The sequence below is a fragment of the Lithobates pipiens genome, unplaced genomic scaffold (assembly GCF_037356315.1).
Source record: "Lithobates pipiens isolate NorthernLeopardFrog02 unplaced genomic scaffold, aLitPip1_a1.2 Scaffold_13, whole genome shotgun sequence".
NCBI classification, from domain to species: Eukaryota; Metazoa; Chordata; class Amphibia; order Anura; family Ranidae; genus Lithobates; species Lithobates pipiens.
In genome coordinates this window covers 78,246,111-78,271,477 of record NW_027507718.1, presented here as the reverse complement: position 1 = coordinate 78,271,477, position 25,367 = coordinate 78,246,111, and the positions used below count along the sequence as shown (strand labels likewise).

The window sequence follows — 25,367 nt, the reverse complement described above, 5'->3', positions numbered from 1 at the left end:
GACCTAAATCGTAACACACATACATATATATATATATATATATATATATATATATATATATATATATATTATTATTATTATTAATATTATACAGGTTTTATATAGCGCCATTATAATTTGGTACAAGAGGAATCAGAGGGCCCTGCTTGTTAGAGCTTACAATCTGAAATGTGTATATATATATATATATATATATATATATATATATATATATATATATATATATATAAATATAAATATAAAAATGTTTTCACTGTAATTACTTTAAATGACAATTGTGCAATCATGCAACGCTGTACCCATTTTTGTCCCTTTTCCCCACAAATAGAGTTTTATTTCTGTGGTATTTGATCACCTCTGTTTTTTTGTTTTTTTTCCACTATAAACATAAACACAGTTTTGGAAAAAAAACTATATTTTTTACTTTTTGATATAAAACATATCCAATTTTTTTTTTAAAACATCACATTTCTTCATAGTTTTAGGCCAATATGTATTTTGCTACATATTTTTAGTAAAAAAAAAAAATCCTATAGCATATATTGATTGGTTTGCAAAAAAAGTTATAGCGTCTACAAACTATGTGATATATAATGTCATTTTTTTTATATACTAGTAATGGCGGCAATCAGAGACTTATTGTGGGACTGCGCTATTGTGGTGGACAATCTGGCACTGACACTTTGTGGGAACCACTTACACTAATACAGTGCTAAAAATATGCACTGTACTAATGACACCGGCTGGGAAGGGGTTAAACATCTAGGGTGATTAAAGGGTGCCTTACCAGTGTTTTAGTACTGTGTGTGCTGTCTTTATTAAGGGAACTAATGGATTTTATTCCTTGCATTGCAGGGGAAAAAAAATCTATCACCGATCAGCGGGTGCTGGCAAACATCCATTGGCTGGCACCCGCTGATCGGCTTGAGCTGTGTCTAATCACAGCAGTAACAGTATTAGGGTCGATCGGCAAGCAGCTATACATAATAACCAGCTCTGTTTGTATGCCGAAGTCTGATCATGGGCTTGCCTTACCACCTTAATATCTTTAGGCTAAAATGTTGCCTTGCCTATGTACTGTACCAGGATTTTTTTTAATACAGACATAGGGATCGATTTACTAAAACTGGAGCTGCAAAATCTGGTGTAGCTCTGCATAGAAACCAATCAGCTTCCAGGTTTGATTGTCAAAGCTTAATTGAACAAGCTGAAGTTAGAAGCTGATTGGCTACCATGCACAGCTACACCCAATTTTGCACTCTGCAGCTTTAGTAAATCAGCCCCATACTGTCAGTGATTCACAGTACAGCTTCCTTCAGTTTAGCTCTGGTGGTGGGCTTGTCATTTGTGCACAAGCATGGGTGCACCTTAGTTCAATATGGCCTACAGGTCAAAGTTGACCATGAAAGCTGAATATGCTGGCATGCTGTTTGTAGCTTGTATTGCAGTGAGAATGTGTGTCCTAGGGAGCAAGGCTGTTTTTCAAAAGATTAACAGTAAGGTAGTGTTGCCACCCTAGAACATGAAGTTACAAAGAGGGCAGCATGCTTTTTTTTTTTAAGGCGATAACCTTACAAGGTCCAGCAAAAAAGGAAGGAAGGTTGGAAGAAAAATATAAATAATGCAAATGTCACTGTAAAATATAAAGTTATCCTGCCATTTTAACTTCAGTGAGAAACATGACATTCCCTTCCATTCCCAAGTTTGTTAAAGTGATACTAAATCTGTATATATAATATATATATATATATGTGTGTGTATAAAAAAAGATAAATTATTTCAGAACTTTTTCCACCTTTAATGCAACCTATAAACTGTACAACTCAGTTGAATAACAAAATAAAATCTTTTAGGTGGAGGGAATTAAAAAATAATAATAATGTGGTTGCATAATTGTGCACACGTTAAACTAATACTTTGTTGAAGCACCTTTTGATTTTATTACAGCACTCGGTCTTTTTGGGTATGAGTCTATTAGCATGGCACATCTCAACTTGGCAATATAGATAGATTGCAAGGGCATCTCTTGTGCACAGCCCTCTTCAGATCACCCCACAGATTTTCAATCGGATTTAGGTGTGGGCTCTGGCTGGGCCATTCCAAAACTTTAATCTTCTGTTGAAGTCATTCCTTTGTTGATTTAGATGTATGCTTTGGGTTGTTGTCATGCTGAAAGATGACGTTTCTATTCATGTTCAGCTTTCTAGCAGAAGCCTAATGCCATGTACACACAACTGGTTTTCCCGTCTGAATAAACTCTGAAGGTTTTTCTGACAGAGTTCCGAAGGAGTTCCGCTGAAACTGTCTTGTGTACACACAATCATGTATGGTTTTCTCTTTATGTATGGTTTTCTCTTGGTGATCTGCAGTGTTGTTTTTGTGCTAAATATATCTTTTGAAATCATGACCAACAAGTTCAACCTTGGTTTCATCAGACCATAACACATTTTCCAACATGCTTTTGGGAGACTTCAGATGTGTTTTTGCAAAATTTATACAGGCTTGGATGTTTTTTTCATAAGAAAAGGCTTCTGTCTTGCCACTCTACCCCATAGCCCAGACATATGAAGACTACAAGAGATTGTTGTCACATGTACCACACAGCCAGTACTTGCCAGATATTCCTGCAGCTCCTTTAATGTTGCTGTAGGCCTCTTGGAAGCACCCCTAACCAGTTTTCTTCTCGTCTTTTCATCAATTTTGGAGGGACGTCCAGTTCTTGGTAATGCCACTATTGTGCCATATTTTCACCACTTGATGATGACTGTCTTCACTGTGTTCCATGGTATATCATGTCTTGGAAATTATTTTGTACTCTTCTCCTGACTGATACCTTTTAACGATGAGATCCCTCTAATGCTTTGGAAGTTCTCTGCGGACCATGTGACTAATAAAATGTCAGGAAAGACCCACTAGAACAGCTGAACTTTATTTGGGGTTAATCAGAAGCACTTTAAATGATGGCAGTTGTGTACCGACTCCTATTTAACATGAGTTTGACTGCGATTGCTTAATTCTGACCACAGCTACATCACCAGTTATAAGAGGGTGTACACACTTATGTAACCACATTATTATTATTTTTTTATTTTTACTCCCCCTCCCCCAAAAGATTTCAGTTTGTTTTTCAATTGAGTTATACAGTTTATATCACACATATATCACATTAAAGGTGGAAAAAGTTCTGAAATAATTCTTAGTCTCATTTTTTTACATGACAGAAACCCAACATTTTAACAGGGATGTGTAGACTTGTTATATCCACTGTACCTGCTCTGTGAAATGGTATTGAACAGAGCAGCCCCGATTCTCCTTATCTAGGGTCCCCTGCCGGTACCCCTGGCTTTACCTCTTCAGCATGTGCCCCCATAGAAAGCCACTTTCTATTGGGGCATTCATGCAGGCTTGCTTGGCTACCCCCCCCCCCCCCCCACTCCCTTATCACAGAATGTGATTGAGAGCAGTGGGAGCCACTGGCTTCCAATCTGCCCAATGAGAGATAGAGCAGAGAAAGCTGCCACTGCACTCAGGCTCATCAGTGGATGGTGATCAGGCTCAGGTAAGTATAGGGGGGGGGATGATCCTCTGGTACAGAAGATTTTTTTACTTTAATACATACCATTGTTACGGTAAGAAAACCTTTAGCCTTTGCAACCACTTTAACCTAGGTTTGGACCTTGGTTCTGGCCTGACTGACTGGCTGGCTGGATTGAGTTCTAGCCTGGCTGTCTGGCTTGAGTTCTGGACTGGCTGGCTAGTTGGCTGGATTGTGTTCTGGCCTGGCTGACTGGTATAATTTATTGTCTGTCTGACTGGCTAGCTGAACTGAGTTGTTGGCTGGCTGGTTTGGGTTTTGCCCTGGCTGACTGGTTTGAGTTCTTGCCTGTATGGCTGGAATAAGTTCTGGCCTGGCTGACTGGTTGGGCTGGATTCTGGACCGACTGGCTGGATAGTCTGTATTTGGCCCAGTCAGCTTGCTGGCATGAGTTCTGACCTGGTTAGCTGGTTTCGTTTCTGGCTTGGTTTAATAGTTTAAGTTCTGGCCTTGCTGACTGGTTTGAGTTCTGGCATGGCTGACTCATTTGAGCTCTGGCCTGGCTGGACTGAGCTATGACCTGGCTGGGCTGAGTTCTTGCCTGGATGGCTTGGTTTGGCTTAGCAGGCTAGGCTGGGTTTGGCCTGTTATAGCAGTGTACATTTTGGCAAGGACAGTTGCATGTAATGCAACATGCAGGAGTCAGAAGTATGTAACACTAAGTAAAGCAATAGTGTTACATACTTCTGACTCCTGCAGTAGGAAATAACACAAAGCGCAGAGGACAGTAGTAAGTAATGCAGAGTGAAGGGGTCAGGAGTGAGTAAAAAAGAGATCAGCAGTATGTATTGTACAGCACATTGGTCGGGAGTAAATAACATGAAGTTTAGAGGTCAGTAGTATGTAAAACAGAGTAAAGAAGTTACAAGTAGGTTGCACAGACTGTGGGGTTCAGTAGCATGTAATGCAGATTTCAAACGATGCCCATTTATGTGTATGACCATGAATAGACCTAGGTGTACCCCAACATGGATCCTGTGTCCAGCTGCAAGAACTCCCCTGTATACAGAAGGTCCTCATTGCACTGGGTAGGTTTTCCACCAGTGCCTTCCTGTTCCCTCTGTGCCACCAATATATCCCCGCCAGTGCCACTCTTATGTTCCCCTTCCCCCCTGCAGAGTGTTACAAGTAGCTGCAAGACCTAGCTACTTGTTCTGCCACACTGGTTCCTCATCTCTTGCTTCTTCCATGTGTTTGATAAAGAAACAATGTGGTCTGGTCTGCATTTCTGTATTCTGTGAGTGCTCACCTGATGCGGGAACAATTTATTGAACTGGACTGCATTGTCAAAATGTATCCCATTTTCGTGCCCGTGGACCTAAATGTCTCATTTATTTAACTGCAATCATTCATGCTTATTTCATTTCTCTGTTTTAATGATTACTAAATATTCAATGTAATTATTAAAAATATGCAGTTGAAGTAAGTTAAGTTGTAAGAGCACTGGGCATGTGCGGTAGAAGTCTGTTTTGCTTAAAAAAATCAAGAAGATATAAAAGATAAAATAAAAAAAATTGATTTTGTAAAATAGTTGAACATGTGTAAAGAAAAAAGTCTAAAAATGAAACATGGGACAATTTAAAACATGGTATTTAAACAGACATTACAAGTAAATCTTTAAAGTGGGACTCCTATCATAATTTTTCTTCATTTTTGGGCTTACCCAGCATCCTGTAAAGTGCTTAAGCTTTTCATGCTTGCCACATACTTCAGTACTGTTCCCAGCCTTATACTTGGTCCAGTGCTGTCTGTCCCACTCAGGCAGAATGACATTTACTGTCATTCTACCCATTTAGCGTGAGTCCAGTCTGTTAATGACTTGGGGGTGCATTATCACATACTTTTGGTCTTACCAGTGCACAGTGTATTAGTAAAAAAGTGCTCAAGCTTTTCATGCTTGCAAGATACTCCAGTATTGCCTCTAGGCTTTTCCTTGGTCCAGTGCTGCTGGTCCTTTTCAGGCAGAGTGACATTTAATGTCATCCTACCCATTTAGTGTGAGCCCAGTCTGTTGCTGACTCAATCTTTGGGGGTTCATCGTCACACAGCCTGGGCTCACAGTAGTCCAGGGCAGAGCCAAATGGCATTAAATTTGCATTTTTTGGTCAAGGAAAAAGGCCTACCACTGCAGAGAAAGAAGTAGAAGGACCTGGCTAAGAGACCACAGAAAAGTCCCATTCTAAAGAAAACTCCAACATTTGATGTCTCTTTGCTAAAATGGTTCACCTGATCTTTATTCCATTGTTCTCTACATGTCAGAATATTTAAATTGTTGGTCACAGTCTTTCAAAAACAACACATCACAACACAGAAACTTGTTGACTATGAATCTTCTAAAAATGAAGGGCTTATCAACACTGGCATACCTTGAACATCAATTTAGGATTTAGGTATACAAAATTTTTTCTAGGATGTTGATAAGTTTATAGTACATATTTTAAAGTACAACAGTTTTCATGACAATTTCACGTTTTTAGATGTGTACATTTTATGAAGAATTGTGTGTAGAACAGTGTTTTTCAAATATGCCAGCTGGCACTGCACTGGTTGTGTGGCAGAAAGTAAGGGGCAATTTCCCCAGTCGATACAAAAATAGAAGTAAGTCTAATTAAAAACATGATGATGTTTTAAATTGATAGACTGTTAAAACTTCTATATATAAGCAATTAACACATTTCCCTTCCTGGAATAGGAAAAGGAACTTAGCATGTGTCATGTACATGACGTTCATACAGTATGGGACTGATATATGAATAGTAAGCTTGTCACAATTGTGACCAATTTAAATAAATCACATAAAGAATTGCATGCACAGAGGTTACTTTTCATAAAAACTGCATGTCACAATGCCCAGTAGATGCAGAGGAAAAGGGAGCTTAATATCTTAAGCACAGCCCAACTGCAAACATACAGGGAAAGTTACTGTAAAGGTTCTATTTTTTTTATTTTTATTTTTTTTACTTTTTTACTGTTTCACTTTTTTATACTTACATAGTCTGTGCATTTGTTTTGCAAAGAGCAGGTCTGAACCTCCTCTTCTAGAGTTCCCCGCCATTGCTTCTGGCGCCTCTCTTCCGAGTTCCCCCATATCAAGTCACTTACTTTGGGGGCACTCGTGCGGGCTGGATCCCGAGCATCTATTGACACACACAGAGCATCTTAGACTGCCCAACCCCACCGCTCCCTCTTCATTGGATTTGATTGACAGCAGCAGGAGCCAATAGCTCCCGTTCTGCCTCCGTGTTGGATCAAGATCGGGCTCAGGTAGATATTTAAGGAGGGCTGGGGATGATCATAGAAGGCTTTTTACCTTAATGCCAAGATGCCTTAAGGTAAAAAACCTTCTGCCTTTACAACCATTTTAAGATTTGAATATAATTCATGCTGCCTATGTCTCTGGCTATATTGAATAGGGCTGCTGGCTGGCTTCCACTCCTCAACCCTCCCACCGGCTTCAGCTGCTGCCGGGGACAGAAAATGGTGTCAGGATGGAGAGTAGGGGAGGGATGCTGGTAAAAATGACTTTAATGAACACATTGAGCAATTAGTACCGCTCACTCCTGTATTCGTTTATCACTAAAGTATAGCCACTTTCAGACCGGACCATTTTGCTGGCTTAAGACCAGAGCACTTTTTGCAATTTGGCACTGCGTCGCTTTAGCTGACAATTACGCGGCCATGCGACGTGGCTCCCAAACAAAAAAAGTCCCTTTTTCCCACAAATAGAGCTTTCTTTGGGTGATATTTGATCACCTCTTTATTTTTTGCGCTATAAACAAAAAAAGAGTGACAATGTTGAAAAAAACGCATTCTTTTTAACTTTTTGCTATAATAAATATTCCCAAAAAAATATATAAAAAAACATTTTTTTCCTCAGTTTAGGCTGATATGTATTCTTCGACATATTTTTGGTAAAAAAAAATCGCAATAAACAATTATTGATTGGTTTGCACAAAAGTTATAGCGTTTACAAAATAGGGGATAGTTTTATGGAATTTTTATTAATAATTTTTTTTTTTTACTAGTAATGACGGCGATCAGCGATTTTTATTATGACTGCGACATTATGGCGGACACATTGGACATTTTTGACACATTTTTGGGACCATTTTCATTCATACAGCAATCAGTGCTATACAAATGCACTGATTCCAGTGTAAATGACACTGGCAGTGAAGGGGTTAACCAGGAGGTGGCAGTGTAGGGGTTAAATGTCTCCTAGGAGCGTGTTTCTAACTGTGGAGGGCGTGGCTGTTTTACAGATCGCTGATCTCTGCTCCAATCACAGGGAGCAGAGATCAGTGTCACTTGTTGCTAGACAGAACGGCGAGATGCTGTTTACATCACCATCTCCCCGTTCTTCCTCCCCGTGAGATGATCGCGGGTATCCCCGCCACTGCCTAGGTCAATGAATCTGTCTCTATTTCAAGCATCCAGTCACACAGAACTACAAAAAAAATGACTTCTCATCAGAAATGTATTGACATATATAGTTTCTAGGTATCTGTGGCAATTGAAAATAGATCGGGAAACCACATTCACAATCACAATCCAATCATTGCATACACGTTTTGTCACCATTTGAAACATAAAAATGCTTTGTTTAGTTCTTAAAATATCTTGTAGGCGCAGAAAAAAATTAAATCTTGACACAATAAAACATGGGTATATTGTATGGTAATATAGTTTAAAATACAATTACAAAGTATTATACCTTGCTATAAAGCGATTTGTCTCTGCAGGATGACATTTTAGTGAAATTCCTGTGTCCTCAAATATACTTGTTTAGAGGAATATTTAATAAAAAGCCATTTGCACTGTGAAGTATTATCCTTGATTTTTTTATTTTTTTTTATTCAAAAGTAATTCCCTACCTTGAGGTTCTTAAAACTCTTGAGAACTGCTAAATAATAGACATAAAAGTTGTTTTAATGTTTTTTTTTTTTTTTTAATAAGGTCGTGAAAATATTTGCTATCTGATAGAATAATGTAGTTTAATTCATTCAGAAATTTTAGCAAAAATAAATAAAAATAATATATCTCCTCCAGTTGCTAGATTGTTCTTGAAACAGAAAACTGACATTCTGTTTTCAACGAAATCTGCAGCTGAACTACATACTTTTAACTCTTTAGATATGTAGTGCATACATTTTTGGAAAAAGAAAAAAAGCAATGTCATTGGCAAATACAGTGATACAATTTAAATAACCAATGTAAGTTTAATATCTTTCTGTTCATTTAAAATATACAGTATTTTTTTATAACCAAATTAGAGAACATGTACAGACACAATCGGATAACTCTTACATGTAAAGAATATGTATACGTAAAATAAAGGGAGTGCAAGGGAAAATAGAAATATCTCAAAAGTATAAAAAAAATAAATGATTTTGCTAATTCCATGGTCAAATTGGTGAATATGGGAATGCAAGACTGTGTTCTCAATGTTAAATGCAATGATCCTACTGATCAGTAGACATGTGCATTCGTTTTCGTCCGAATGCATTTTCGTCCGAATTTCAGCTATTTTCGTTTTCGTTTTGACAAACGATAACGAAAGCACAAAATCCGAAAAATGAAAGATCCGACATAAATAAATGCTTTATTTTCGTTTTCATTGTTACAACAGTTCGATATAGAATAGGAGATTCGACATGACTCTGACAACAATCTGTGTCTATAGAACCTGTGTTCGAATGTGCCTAACCTTACCTCTATTAGTCCAAGATTATATAGGGAAAATATTCGACAGAGAAAAAAGATTTGACAGAGAGAAAAGATTCTGCAAGTTACTGTCCTAAAAAGTGTTTGGGGACCCGGGTCCTGCCCCAGGGGACATGTATCAATGCAAAAAAAAGTTTTAAAAACGGCCGTTTTTTCGGGAGCAGTGATTTTAATAATGATTAAAGTGAAACAATAAAAGTGTAATATTCCTTTAAATTTCGTAGGGGGGGGGTTGTCTATAGTATGCCTGTGAAGGGGCGCATGTTTCCCGTGCTTAGAATTGTCCCTGCACAAAGTGTCATTTATGCAGGAAAAAAAGTCCTTTAAAATCACTCGCAGCTATTATGAATTGTCGGCTCCGTAATACAGAGAACACTCATTGAAAGTCATTCATAAAAAAATAAATAAATAAATAAATAAAAAAAGCGTGGGGGTCCCCCAAATTCAATTACCAGGCCCTTCAGGTCTGGTATGGATATTAAGGGGAACCCTGCCTCAAATTTAAGAAAAAATTTGACGTGGGGTTCCCCCTAAATATCCATAACCAGACCCTTCAGGTCTGGTTATGGATATTAAGGGGAACCCCGCATCAAATTAAAAAAAAAATTGACGTGGGGTTCCCCCTAAAAATCCATACCAGACCCTTTATCCGAGCACGCAACCTGGCAGGCCGCAGGAAAAGAGGGGGGGACGAGAGAGCGGCCCCCCCTCCCTCCTGAACCGTACCAGGCCACATGCCCTCAACATTGGGAGGATGCTTTGGGGGTCTGTGACCCCTCAAAGCACCTTGTCCCCATGTTGATGAGGACAAGGGCCTCATCCCCACAACCCTGGCCAGTGGTTGTGGAGGTCTGCGGGCGGGGGGCTTATCAGAATCTGGAAGCCCCCTTTAACAAGGGGACCCCCAGATCCCGGCCCCCCCCTGTTTGCAATGGTAAGGGGGTACAAAAGTACCCCTACCATTTCACAAAGAAAGTGTAAAAAATGGTTAAATAAAACAAACACACTTTTGAAAAATTCCTTTATTAAAAATAAAAAAATAAAAAAAAGATTCCAGCGGCGGTAATCCACTCTTGCTATCCAGCGACGGACGGTCATCTCTCCAGCGATGTCTCATGTCATCCAGCGCAGCGAATACATCCTTCTTCTGTCTCCTCCACGGAGACACTGCAGGCATTCCGGCGGCTGACGTTTCTTATATACGGAGGGCGGGGCCACCCGTCACCTGACCCCGCCCCCCTCTGACGCAAGGGGAAACCCGGGGGTTCCCTGTGACGTAGGGGTGACCCGCACCCCTCTGATGTAACACAGGCAGGTTTCCGTTACATCAGAGGGGGGCGGGGTCACCCATACGTCACGGGGAACCCCGGGTTTCCCCTTGCGTCGGAGGGGGGCGGGGTCAAGTGACGGGTGGCCCCGCCCTCCGTATATAAGAAACGTCAGCCGCCGGAATGCCTGCAGTGTCTCCGTGGAGGAGACAGAAGAAGGATGGAGGATCGCTGCGCTGGATGAGATGAGACATCGCTGGAGAGATGATCGTCCGTCGCTGGATAGCAAGAGTGGATTACCGCTGCTGGAATCTTTTTTTTATTTTTTTATTTTTAATAAAGGAATTTTTCAAAAGTGTGTTTGTTTTATTTAACCATTTTTTACACTTTCTTTGTGAAATGGTAGGGGTACTTTTGTACCCCCTTACCATTTCAAACAGGGGGGGGGGCCGGGATCTGGGGGTCCCCTTGTTAAAGGGGGCTTCCAGATTCTGATAAGCCCCCCACCCGCAGACCTCCACAACCACCGGCCAGGGTTGTGGGGATGAGGCCCTTGTCCTCATCAACATGGGGACAAGGTGCTTTGAGGGGTCACGGACCCCCAAAGCATCCTCCCAATGTTGAGGGCATGTGGCCTGGTACGGTTCAGGAGGGAGGGGGGCCGCTCTCTCGTCCCCCCCTCTTTTCCTGCGGCCTGCCAGGTTGCGTGCTCGGATAAAGGGTCTGGTATGGATTTTTAGGGGGAACCCCACGTAAAAAATTTTTTACATTTGACGCGGGGCTACCCTTAATATCCATACCAGACCTGAAGGGTCTGGTTATGGATATTTAGGGGGGACCCCACGTCAAATTTTTTCTTAAATTTGAGGCAGGGTTCCCCTTAATATCCATACCAGACCTGAAGGGCCTGGTAATTGAATTTGGGGGACCCCCACGCTTTTTTTTTATTTATTTATTTATTTTTTTATCAATGACTTTCAATGAGTGTTCTCTGTATTACGGAGCCGACAATTCATAATAGCTGCGAGTGATTTTAAAGGACTTTTTTTCCTGCATAAATGACACTTTGTGCAGGGACAGTTCTAAGCACGGGAAACATGCGCCCCTTCACAGGCATACTATAGACAACCCCCCCCCCCCTACGAAATTTAAAGGAATATTACACTTTTATTGTTTCACTTTAATCATTATTAAAATCACTGTTCCCGAAACAACGGCCGTTTTTAAAACTTTTTTTTGCATTGATACATGTCCCCTGGGGCAGGACCCGGGTCCCCAAACACTTTTTAGGACAGTAACTTGCAAATTAGCCTTTAAAATTAGCACTTTAGATTTTGAACGTTGGAGTCCCATAGACTTTAATAGGGTTCTAAAGTATGCTATATAGTTAACCCCCGTTGAATCTTCTTTATACATTCGACAGACACCATAAGCCTTCCAAGACAGATTCGACCATAATTCATGTGGATTTTCGGACGAATGCAATTTTTGAACGAAAAACGAAATAAATAAAAACGAATTTCGGGAGTAACTAAATAAATTAAGTTTTCGGACGAAAACGAAATTCCGAAACGAAATATTTTACTCTGCACATGTCTACTGATCAGATCATGTTTAAGAAAAATTGTTAACGTCCAGCTCCAGGAAAATTTTAAATTATGTCTTGCAGTGGGGCTGTAATCTCACTGCAAGGGTTAATTGCTTGTTTTGTCTAGGGGGAGAGGAGAAACTTTTTTTTTTTACATACCAGAGATGGTAGTCCACCCCAGAGATGGTGCTCCCCCATGCTGTGGCAGTGGACTATCCCTCAGCATCATCAAATCCAATGCAGAGCTATGGACCCTGTTTTGGTTTTGATGACATTAGGACCCTAGCATTCCCCAGTGTGGGGAGAAAAATTGCTGCGAGGACCAGTCTAGCACGGGTACATAAATCTTCTATTTATCTTCTTCTTCTATTATTATTCCCCTTGACTCAAACAAGCAATTAAAGTGTTTGTTATCCCAACATTTCATATTCCTGATATGTGTCTGCTGTATCATGTACTTGTATGAGAAAGTATCCTGTTCCCTTTGTATTGCTTATTTTGTGTGAAATCCCTGGTGTCCCTGCTAGTGCCCTTGCTTTCTTATTAAAAACTGACCACACTAAGCAGGAGAACACATTGTGGTCAGTTCTCTAGCTATGCTGGGAAAAAAGTGTACCCTCTTCCAATGACTTGTCCTGTCGGGCTCCTGCTGCACAGCCATGCACTGGCAAGCTCAGTGTGCTGCTGCTTCTCCACCTCCAGCTCTTATGCAGCTGAGAACAGAGGGAATGTGATTATTTATTAAAAAGGAAACAGGTATTTATAATGTTTTTTTTAATCTATACAAAAATGTTTTGCTTTTCATTTCTATTTTAAACAAAAGGACTTGTTTTACATGATGATCCTTTACAATCGCTCTAACCCTTGCAGTGCAGGCACAGCCCCACTGCAAGGGATTCTTTTTTAGCTGCCTGAGGTTGGGCTTTCAGGACTGAATAGGAACTTTAGGCAAAATACAAAATGAAGTAGTACTTTAGACATCAGTAAACCTGATTTGCTGTCTCTGTGTGTTTTTAATGCAGTATGCCAGGGATACTATCAACAACAGCAATAGACCAGATCATATACATGGCATACCCCACTTTTAAGTACACAATGGGGTTTATTTACTAAAGCTGGAAAGTGCAAAATCAGGCTCACTTCTGCATAGAAACCAATGAGCTTCCAGGTTTTATTACCAAAGCTTAATTAAACATTGGTTTCTATACAGAAGTAAACCTGATTTTGCACTTTCCAGCTTTAGTAAATAAACCCCATTGTGTACTTAAAAGTGGGGTATGTCTATAATGGCCTTTTACAATCCAAAGGCCTACTTGCAAAATAAGAAGTTCTGCGCCTATTTGCAACATGTATTTTGGGCTTGTATGCTCAAAATAAAGCTGAAAGAATGAACTGTTTTAAAACAAAAATTATCTTTCAAAAAGCAATCCATGATCCTCAGTACGTTGAATTGGTCTAGACTGAGATGATGTCACCAGTCTGCTGCAGGCAGCACTAAGCATTTTCTCAGTCTCTTCTCTCCACCTGATCAGACTGCAACATTGTAACTGTAGTGATTTATAGGTAAGAGGCAGCAACATCTGCCTCTCATTTGGGCCGTAAACACGATCCAAAAATCGGATGAAAAATACTGCTTTCAAAGCGATCGTACAATTATTGGATCATTAGTACAGAGCTTTCGAGATCCAATCACGACAGTTCATTTGACATTATCTGATCAGACAAGCACATTTTTTTTTTTTGTACAATCTGGTATGTTGTTTAACCACTTGGGATCCGCGCTATTGCCAAATGACGGCATTAGCGCGGACCTACTTTTCCGGGACTACGTCTATTGACGTCGTCCCGTGCATGAGTGGCCTGCGCGCCCCCTGAGGGGCGCGCGCTGCGCGCTCTGTGATCGGCGAGTCCATGAGACTCGCCTGATCACCGATCCGTGCAAGGGGTCGATCCCGACCCCTTATCACGTGATCAGCTGTCAGCCAATGACAGCTGATCATGTGATAGAACGGAGCCGGTAATCGGCTATTATTCCTCCTCGCGCTGACAGCGCGAGGAGAAAAAAAAAAAGCGCGGACATCAGTCCCGATCACGGCCAGCAATACAAGCGACCACCTGCCCCCTGCCAGTGCCCACCTGCCCCTGCAGTGCCATCCTGAATAAAAGTAAGTGCGCCCCGTCAGTGCCACCCAGCAGTGCCCATAGTGTCCACAGTGCCACCCACAGTGCCACCCAGCAGTGCCACCCACAGTGCCACCCACAGTGCCCACAATCTGCCTCAAAGGTGCTGCACCCCAGTGCCGCCCATCAGTGCCCAGCAGTGCCGCCCATCAGTGCCCAGCAGTGCCGCCCATCAGTGCCCAGCAGTGCCACCTATCAGAGCCACCTATCAGTGCCACCTATCAGTGCCCATCAGTCCCATCTATCAGTGGTACCTATCAGTGCCCATCCGTGCCACCCATCCGTGCCACTTATCCGTGCCACCCATCCGTGCCATCTTATCTGTGTCCATCTTTGCCCATCAGTGCCACCTTATCTGTGCCCATCGGTGCCGCCTTATCTGTGCCTATTAGTGCCGCCTTAACTATGCCTATCAGTGCAGCCTATCAGTGCCCACCAATGCAGCCTATCAGTGCCCACCAATGCAGCCCATCAGTGCCCACCAATGCAGCCTATCAGTGCCGCCTAATCAGCGCACTTCAATGAAGGAGAAAAATGACCCGTTTGCAAAATTTTATAACAAACTATTAAAACATGATTTTTTTTTTTTGCATCTTTTTTTGTTTGTTTAGCAAAAAATAAAACTCCGAGCTGTAACTAAATACCACCAAAAGAAAGCTCTATTTGTGGGAAAAAAATGATAAAAATTTAATTTGGGTACAGTGTTGTATGACCGCGCAATTGTCATTCAAAGTGCATCAGCGCTGAAAGCTGAAAATTGGTCTGGGACTGAGGGGGTTTAAGTGCCCAGTAAGCAAGTGGTTAATCAGTACAGTTGTCGTCTGAAAATACAATACAAATACTCTACATCACATTACATCACTTTCAAATTTTTATTCCTTTGTATGATAATTTTCTTAACATCTTAACAACCCGTAAAAGAAAACGGACGATCTGTTGCCCGATTTTTGGATCGTGTGTTTGGGCCATTAGTCAGACATGGGAATACAGCCAATAACTGCACAGGCAGCAGCATTCCCCTGTGATCCCAGGGAGGTGTGATGATTTGCCCCAGAGAGCAGGTCCATGACAGCCGGGGCTAACAGGAAGGAGGGTAAATGAAGTTGGGCATCATGCAACTGGTACGACAAATGATTTTAGACGTCAGTGAGGATTTTTAATAAACAAAAAGGCAATTTAAAAAAAACATTTTTTACCTAAAGTGCCGATTTATAAAATTATATCTGATGCTATGTCTGCTTTAGAAAAAGGACTTCTAAAGCTCACATTACACAAGTTATTATAACCTATCCTTATGAAGATTTACGGATTATTTTTCTTACTACTAAAGGTATAGAAAGTTACAGTTAGGTAAATTAGACCTCCAGACAGACAAAGTGTATATATATATATAGTTATATGCAAAGGTTTAGGCACCACTGGTAAAAAATACATTTTTCTAATTTCCCTTTTTTTATTAAATTTAATTTCCTTATTCGTTAAAATTGCAGAGAAAAAAGTTTCTATGCAAAATAACTTTTTGAAAATCATCAATTAGTTGCATCTTTTGTTCTCTGACAAATTTAACAAATTTAACAAGAAATAAATAGGGGGTGATTTACTAAAACTGGAAAGTGTAAAAGCTGGTAAAGCTGCGCATGGTAGCCAATCATCTTCCAGATTTTTTATTTATTTTTTGGTCAAAGCTTAATTGAACAAGCTTCTAACTTCAGCTTGTTCAATTAAGCTTAGACTAAAAAACATGCAAGCTGATTGGTTACTATGCAGAGCTGGACCAGATTTTGCACTTTCCAGTTTTAGTAAATCAACCCCACAGTCTTCAATAAATGTGGCCAAACTGCATATTAATAGTAAATACGTCCTTTTTAACAACACAAACTTACTAAAAAAGGTGAGTGCAAAATCTGGTGCATCTGTGTAGAGAAACCAATCAGCTTCCAGGTTTTAGACCTGGTTCACACCTATGTAGGTTGCAGTTGATGCATATTCCAGGTGCATTTTGAGTTTTTCAATACCTGTTTTTAAATTATTGAAGTCTACGGAACCAAAAACACAACTTGCTGGTCCTTGGCCTTTTCCATAAAAAGCACAGACGTGAACGTGACCCATAGGAAACCACGTTAAATGGACTGTAGTATGTTTATGCAAAACTGAAAATGCACTAAAAAATGCATAGGTTGGAACCATGCCTTATTGTCAAAGTTTTTTTGAACAAGCTGAAGTTAGAAGCTGATTGGCTATCGTGCACAGCTGCATCAGATTTTTCACTCTGCGGTTTTAGTAAATCAACTACAGAGTATCCAATATTTTTTACAGTCATAATTAATAATTTGTTTTAGAAATTCTGCAGTGAAGGCAAAATGAAGTAGCAGGCCCATGCAACTGGGTATGTTAGCGTTTAGGTTCAAATCAGTACAGCAAAAATGACAGCTGGGCTTGAGTTGTTAATTGTAAGAAACAAACTCACTTTCATTTCCCCCACTTTAAAGTCAATCCCACAGACTAGACATTTCAAGGGCATTTTAGGCTAGTGGGGCAAACTATTTTTCCCCTGTGATACCCTTGCATTCAGTGTAAATGAGCACAGTGACAAAAATAGATTTTATATTAATTGTAATAAAAATAAAAAAAAACACGATTTTTTATTAGTTACGTAACTTTGAAAAGTTATAAAGAATGCATCACAGCATGGCAAAAAAAATATAAAGGATTTATAGGGGCTATATATTATAGAAAATAGGGTTTCTTGACCCATCGCCAAAAAGTGTGCCTACATCTTTTAATCCTTTTTGCTTATTTTAATACACGCTTCCAAATATGTTATCCATAATACAGTACAAGACAGAGCATGCAGCTGGCACTTAACACGTCACCTCATCTCCACAAAAGCTTCATTGTTGATAAAACAGCGACTGTAAAAGAGCGCACACCTCAGAACTCCTGACATAAAATGCATGTTTAACCCTTACTCTGAAGCTTTATTGCAGATCTGTGAAATCTTAATTTATTTTGAGGATGCTTCAGCAAACAGGTACGTCATTTATATAGTATGTTAACATCTACTTTCAAACAGATCCTCGGGCAATGTGGTCATCTTTGTCCCTTAAAGGGCTAAGTTGGAAGTAAAAAAAAAAAAAAAAAAATCACAGAGAGAAAAAAAAGATCAATTCACTATTCACTAGAAAAGATCAAATAAGAAAACTGTAGGGACATCACCAGGTCAGAGTGTGGGGAACTCGCCAGACCTGGTCTTCATTAAGCAGTCTCTCCAGGGAGGTTACATTGTACCTGTCCATAGGCTTATTGAACTACATAACCCTCTTCTGTTCCATCTCTCTAGGCCCAAGTGAATCATACCCTGCTGCTGACAACTTAAAGAAGGAGTGATGCTGCAAACATGAAAGTACTTTTTCTCTCTCTTGTCTTAAGCAGGCATTTTTTTTTTTCTTTTTTTTTTCTTTCTTGAAAAGAGGACACAGTATTGACTCGTGACATGGAAAGATGAAATGAGAGGTCTGGGATGGACTTGGAGCAGAGCAGATAAAAGTAATCAAATGACACTCCTGGAATGCAAATTGGCATTCTTCACCACAGCAATTGCACAACCATGAAACATCTCTGACAGCAAGCCGGATTAGTACAGAATGTTATGTAAAGCACAGAGGAGAAGAAAAAAAAAAAATCCCACCCTCCAAAACAGGCTGTAAAAATGATATTTTTATCCTTAGGTGTATTGCAAACTGGATTGTATAGCTAGCTTCTTCATAAAATATTCTCTAAGTGCACAGACCTCTCAAATGCAATTATGGAAAATAAGTGATGCTTTCTATTTTTTATATTTTCTATCTTTATGAAATTAACATTTTATTATGTAACTGCCCTAAAATATAAAAAATTGAGTTACAACTTTTTTTTTTCAGGGTGTCTTGGTGCAGTGGATTAACATCATAAGCTTTGTCACACTAAGCAATCAATATTCCTAAAGATATTATTAAAGATTATACCTTATTAGTTCAAAATTAATTTTTATTAGGTGCAGCATTTAGGTAGAGTAGATGGGGCTTGTAGATCAATTCACATCTGTCGTTGTCCCTTGAAGCAACTCACAATGGTCCCTTGTAGAGTAGTGTAGGGTCCCTACCATAATAGGCTACCAGAAGGTTTTAGATAAAAGCTGTTTTTTTTCTGATAATTTTAAAATAATATCATTTAGCCTGAATTATAAAACAAACAAAATAAAATATAATTATTTTCTTTTTATGTCTTGCTTTTTCTCTCTTTATTTTTATGTTTTTTTCTGGGCCAAAACACTGTTTCATTATAATGTGTTTTTTTTTTTTTTCTCTTTGCAGTGGACATAACGGCTGCCCTGGCTAATGTTTTCTAGTTAAATTAAACATCCATCTCTGATATAACATTCCTTAACTAAATAAAGAATGGGCCCTGGCATAACAGACTTGCTGAGCTATGTAAACTCTGAAAAACACTAGCCAGCGCTGTAGCTACAACTGCTTCTAGCGGAACGTGTCACAGTTTGTGTTCTTAGTGACATGGATATGTTTTATAACTGCAGCATTTTTACAGGCAATTATTTAAGCATGCTGTAGTTCTCACCCCTAAACTGCCGGAGTGTAAATAGGTCATCCTTTGGTTCCATGCAGTTTTAGTAAGTCAGACCTTGCACAAGTTGGTCTATGGTCACAATGTGAATTCCAACTGCAAATGTGTAATTAAAAGACATTGGGGTTGATTATTAAATCTAGAGAGTGCAAAATGTGGCGCAGTTCTGCATAGAAAGCAATCATCATCCATTTTTTTTTTTTTGTCAAAGCTTAATTGAAGAAGCTGAAATTAGAAGCTGATTGGCTACCATGCACAGCTGCACCAAATTGTGCACTCTCCAGTTTTAGTAAATCAAACCCAGTATGCTTATTCGGCTATTCAGAGTAAAACCGTACACTAAATTTGTTGATTAAATAAATTAAAAAATAAGTCAAGACATCGAATTAACATTTGGAGTTTTTTTTTTAAATACACATGCAATGTTAACACATATGCACCTAGATATATATTACTTAGCAGATTCAGATGTATGCAATGCTTACTTTTCAAGTTTCCAATTTTACGCAAACCACTGCAGGATTTTATGTAAATATTACTTAAATCTTTTTCAAGTGTTCTGTGCACACCCCTTTGACTTTTTATAAAAATGTTCCAACTTATTCTAGGGTTTAGGAGTTTGGGTTTTGACTTATTTTGTGTTCTTCTATCCCGCTGTTTCAGTTGATTATTTTAGAACGCCTATTGTCCAACAAGTATTACAAGTGCAAGATTTAAATGCAAACTATCATAAATCTCATGCTGCTTTCAAACCCACTTTAATTTGTGTCAGCATTGCTGCCACCACTGTGCTTGGGCAGCTCATAGTTCCTTCCCCCCCCCCCCACCATGTTTTGTTGCTTGCGTTTTTTTGACAGGCCTATCTCCCACACTCCGCCAGGGCCTTTGATCACTGGAACAAGACATGTCACATTAAGGAGAGAAGAGAGACACACACAAAAAAAAAATCCAAAGCCTCCATATCTGGCCTTTGGCACTCAATAGAGGTGAGAGCAGTGCCCATCCTCCATCCCTCTCTTGAGTAAAAGTAAAGGATGGAGAAGGAGGGGTGATTGTGTAAACAGGGCACCAAACTCTAACTAAACACTAGCTGTGATAATCACTGGACAGCAGCAAAAGGGATTTCAGCAAACTGCAAGTGATAAACACAGAACTAAGCCAAAACTGGTAGTGACAATCAACTTCACTTCCTAAAATGTGCTGCCACTTGCCGGCTTGTAAAAGAAACTTTGCTAGCAAGAGAAAGAATGTGCAGCCCATCACTGCGAACAAGCAGACTACTAATCTGTATATATATTAAACGCAATGGGTACGCAAAATTCAGCTTCGTATCTAATATGGCAGTCATCAAATAACATTTTTCACATTGTTTGAAAATTAAGACAACAGTTTCTAAATATTGAAAACGTTTAGCTTGATTGTATAGTACAGATCAATATACAGTTAGCAGACAGTGATAACGTCAATGCAGTTTGTATGTGCGCATGTACATTACGGTTGCAACAAGTCATCATTGAGAAATATATATCAAGTGTGTGCAATTTTTTTTTAACTGTTTAGCTGTTGAATAATGTTGAAGCTCATGTATTTTGTAGCTCTTGGATTTGTTTGTGTTTATATATATATATATATATATATATATATATATATATATATATAATATATAAATACCCATATGACACACATTCTACGTATATAAATAGTTAAAAAGCAAAGGGTAAAGCAAATGATTACTGCATCGCCCGCATTACCCATGTTACGTGGAGGCAGTAGCTTACCATGACTGCATGCTCCTTGTTAATTCCACAGAACTCCTGTGTTTGCTTTCGACCCAGTAGCTGAAGCAGGAAGGGTTTGTCAGTGTCTATCCCAACTTTCTCTCCTGTCAGTAAACTTTCAGGTCCTTCCCTTTTTTTTTTTTTTTTTTTGTTCTTTCCCAGGCAAAACTTGTCACTAATCTTCAGGTATTCTTTTTCATTTAATAGATATCTTTACGCCAAGAATATTGGTCATGAAGGCAGGGTTCTCCCGCCTGCCAAAAAAATAAAAAGTTCAAGAAAGGCTGAAGACATCCAACTGCATCAGGGCTGAAGAGTGAGGGAGAGGGAGAGAGGGGAGTATAAAGTTGAGGATGGGAGGGAAGCACTGCGATCCCCTCTCACTCACTGTGTATTTACTCTACCTAGAGTGACTTCAAAAAAAGATCTGAAGGAGCTGTGCTGGATGTTACATATTTTCATGACATTACACTGGAAAAAAAAAAGTTTTATGTCTGCTTTTCTGATTCAGTGGAAGCGTTTGGGGAGATTTGAAAAGTTTTTTTGAATAGTTTTGGTTATTTCAGTTTAGGATTGAAGGGGGGGGGGGGGGGGGAGTAGGGAAGGGGCTACAGAGAGCAGTAAAATCCTGAAGTCTTCAGTCTGTCTCTAGGCTACACAGACAGACAGATACTTTTGCTGAGCCTGCCCTTGCAGTTGTGTCTTCCTTATCAGCACAGCTAGTCCAGACACTGCTCCCTTCACAAGGAGGTGGGAGGGAAAGCAGTGCAAAGAAAGAAATGTTAGAGCTGAAAACTTGGCTACTCTAGAAGTTTTGCCCCAAGACTAGTTGTGCCGTCTGTGGCTTCTCCTCAGCTCCTGTGTCTGTGTGTGAATGTGGGTTTGGAAGAATTTGTTTCTTTTTTTTTTTGCTTTTCCTTTCCTCCTCCTCAGCCGTCACGGTGTAAGTTTGCAGGGTAAAGAGTCACATCTGTGTGTGACATTGAGCCAACCCAACTAACCCTGCCCTGGAGACACAAGAAAATACAGAGCAGACTGCATTGCAATCTCATAACATATACACCCTGAGCACATGTATTTGCAGTACACATATAAACATAAAAAAACACACCCTACGCTGACACTATACACAGATAAAAGCAATTATAACTACTGAAAATAATGATCTAATGCGGGGGCTTAACATGTGCAAACATCAGCACCGAACTAAATAATCACTGCAGCAAGTTAACACAGCACAAGGAAGGTAAATTGCATATGGCTATTTTATCATTTATAAAATAACATTTCTTTGTTTTGTTTTTTGGGGGGGGGGGGGGGGGGACATAATAAAACCATGTCTAAAAAAAAAAGTTGACTCCAATCAAAACTGAAATGGAAACCTTGAGATGCATCGGACTTCTTTTGTCAGTAATGTGGTTACCTAAGAACCCCTGCTTGTGATTAAGGATGAGCCGAACACCCACCCTGGTTGGGTTCACAACAAAACATGTGAACAGGCAAAAAATTTGGACGAATACACGAACAGCGTTAAAGTCTGTGGGACACGAACATGAAAAATCAAAAGTGCTAATTTTACAGGCTTATATTCAAGTTATTGTCATAAAAAGTGTTTTGGGGACCTGGGGCCTGCCCCAGGGGACATGTAACAATGCAAATAAAAGTTTTAAAATTTTCAGTTTTTTTGGGAGCAGTGATTTTAATAATGCTTAAAGTGAAACAATAACAATTAGGGCGTCTATAGTATGCCTGTAAAGTGGTGCAGTTTTCCCATGTTTAGAACAGTACCACAGCGAAATGACATTTCTAAAGGAAAAAAGTAATTTAAAACTGATCGCGACTGTAATGAATTGTCGGGTCTCAGCAATATAGATAAAACTCATTGAAAAAAATGGCAACTTTTTTAAAAAAAGTTGTGTATGGTCCCCCCAAAATCTATACCAGACCCTTCCTGTCTGGTATGGATTTCAAGGGGATCCCTCCACCAAAATAAAAAAAATGGCATTGGGTCCCCCCTCAAAATCCATACCAGACCCTTATTCGAGCACACAACCTGGCAGGCTGCAGGAAAAGAGGGGGGTGAGAGAGCGCCCCCCTCCTGAACCACACCAGGCCACATGCCCTCAACATGAGAAGGGTGCTTTAGAGCAGCCCCCCAAATCACCTTGTGCCCATGTTGATGGGGACAAGGGCCTCATCCCCATAACCCTTGACTGGGGTTGTGGGGGATTGCAGGCGTGAGGCTTATCGGAATCTGGAAGCCCCCTTTAACAAGGGGACCCCCAGATCCCGACCTCCCCCCTATGTGAATTGGTAATGGGTACATTGTACCCCTACCATTTCACAAAAAAGTAAAAATAAAGTAAAAATAGTAAAAAAAAAGACTGGACTTTGGGACAAGTCCTTTACTAAAAGATAAAAAACTAAAAATGTCCCGCGATGTAAATCCATCTCACGCCGCCCGTTAAGACGAAAAAAGAAAATAAAAGCCACAACAGCTCCGCCTCCATAGGAAGCTCCCGCCGAGTGATGCTTCTTCTCAGTGACAGCTGTTATATAGTTGAGGGCAGGGCCCTCTCCAGTGCCGGGACAAGGTCATTTGGCGCTCAGTATGTCCCAGACATGAATCATTGGCAGGTATCTGCTGACAGTCTCCTGCTGTGTCAAATTACAGGTGAGTACGTTGGTGGGAGCATGCACCCGAAACCCTGAAACAGGCAGCATCATCCGCTTGTAGTTGCCAACCCTTAGCAGTATATGTACTGTGATGGGTCGGCAAGTGGTTAATGACCAATGGTATTTGTAATATGCATCAAATAAAGCAAAAAAACAGTGCTAATTATTCTAAAGTAAACATGAACATCTAAAGCAGCCGCAAACTCTGTGAGATATAACATAGTCCCAAATCATAAATTCAATCAGTTCTAATTAATATTGAGTCAAACACCAGTGATAAAAACAAAATCCCAATGTAGTAAAAAAGTTCTTTGGTAACATACGACCACCCGCCACTTTCAATTGAGTGATCCTGTGACAGTCACCTCCACCATAGACAAAGTAAAGGTCAGTGACACTTGTGGTTTTAAACCCAGCCAGGGCCTTTAACCATCCCAGGAACCCCTTATGACAAGTGGACCCACCATCCAGGAAACAATATCACAGATGGTCCCCAAAATACAAAAGGCTTGTTCACCACACTGTAAAATTCTTTAAAAATGTTATTTAAGGTATAATATATTGCACTAAAAATATGCAAGCAAAAATATATAATCATATTAGGATCAAAACAAGCCGGCTGGCTAATCACAGCACCCCATCGTTCCGGGGTCCGAGAAGCACAGTGACGTCAGCACATCGCTCCATCACCTGATATAACTACGCTTCTCGAATCCCAGGATGGGTAGCTATGATTAGCCAGCCAGCTTGTTTTGATCCTAATGCGATTACATGTGATAGGAGACCCATGCAATCTGGTAAGCAAGCACTTTGTCTATGGTGGAGGTGACTGTCACAGGATCAATCAGTTGAAGGTGGCAGATGGTGCGGATGTTACCAAAGAACCTTTTTTTATCATTTAACACTGTAATGGAAGTGGTACCACATAAAGAAGTACCATTGGGCAATGGAACTTTTAGATCACAGGCAACCCCAAGGAATTCCTGAGAGGGTAATCAAGGGCCCTCCACGAGAGAAAGAAAGGGATCATATCAGTCCCCATACAGGTTACAGGTTAAATGATATGAGGAGGGGGCCCCCCATCAAACTATGTTCAGGCTCCATCACAATGCCCTCAGAGACCAGGTCACTATCCCGGGGTGGGGGGGGGGGGCAGGGAGCTCCCCATTCAAACTCTTGGTATGGCCAGGGGCTTTTGCCTCAGGGACATACCGAGGGACAATCTACCAATGGAGGCGGCAGGGGCCCTTCAAACAGAAAAAAAAACAGCGCCAACCTAAGTGCAGTATAATCAAACACAGATATTTATTCACAAGGTAATCCACTCACTCTCTATTGGAGTAAATCAGGCACATCTTATGTATGGTCACCAGGTACATCACAGGGTTTGTCTGATGAAGGAGCACGCATGCTCTGAACGCGTGCGCAACGGCGTCATCACAGCGCGACCCGGAACGATCCGAATGATCCATCAGCTGACCCCCGTAACGCTGTGATACCGAGCCGAAGACGCTGGGAACCACCGGCGCCACCAGACGAGAATCCACAGCCAAAGAGGACAGCTTACCCCAGGGAACCCTGTGATGTACCTGATGACCATACATAAGATGTGCCTGATTTACTCCAATAGAGAGTGAGTGGATTACCTTGTGAATAAATATCTGTGTTTGATTATACTGCACTTAGGTTGGCGCTGTTTTTTTCTGTTTGTATATCTCCTAAAGGTGCCTTCTACCCTTGAACAAGCTGCCTCCCTGTTTGTGCTAAGAAATCCTTTTCTCCATGTGACTATAATCTACCATCTTCTGCTAATAATTGCACAATATACTATTGACTATTATCTGACACTGCTTATTAACAACTACAGTACATTGTGGATTTGTCTTTTGCAATACTACTGCCACAGCACCCAACCTCCACGTCATTTCTTGATTGTC

At 40.3% G+C, this 25,367-nt stretch overlaps 1 protein-coding gene across 3 annotated transcripts in view; it reads right to left on the bottom strand.

Annotated features, from left to right (window-relative positions):
• The window catches only part of BNC2 (basonuclin zinc finger protein 2), a 793,258-nt gene extending 772,032 nt beyond the window's left edge, over positions 1-21,226 (bottom strand). The window contains exon 1 of one of the 3 annotated variants that reach the window (XM_077475239.1): positions 20,755-21,226. In XM_077475239.1, coding sequence (XP_077331365.1) covers positions 20,755-20,757 — 3 coding nt within the window. In that variant the 5' untranslated portion in view covers positions 20,758-21,226. The remainder of the gene's footprint in view (positions 1-20,754) is intronic. The other 2 variants (XM_077475236.1, XM_077475237.1) reach the window with 2 other exon arrangements.
• Positions 21,227-25,367: the final 4,141 nt, after the last annotated feature.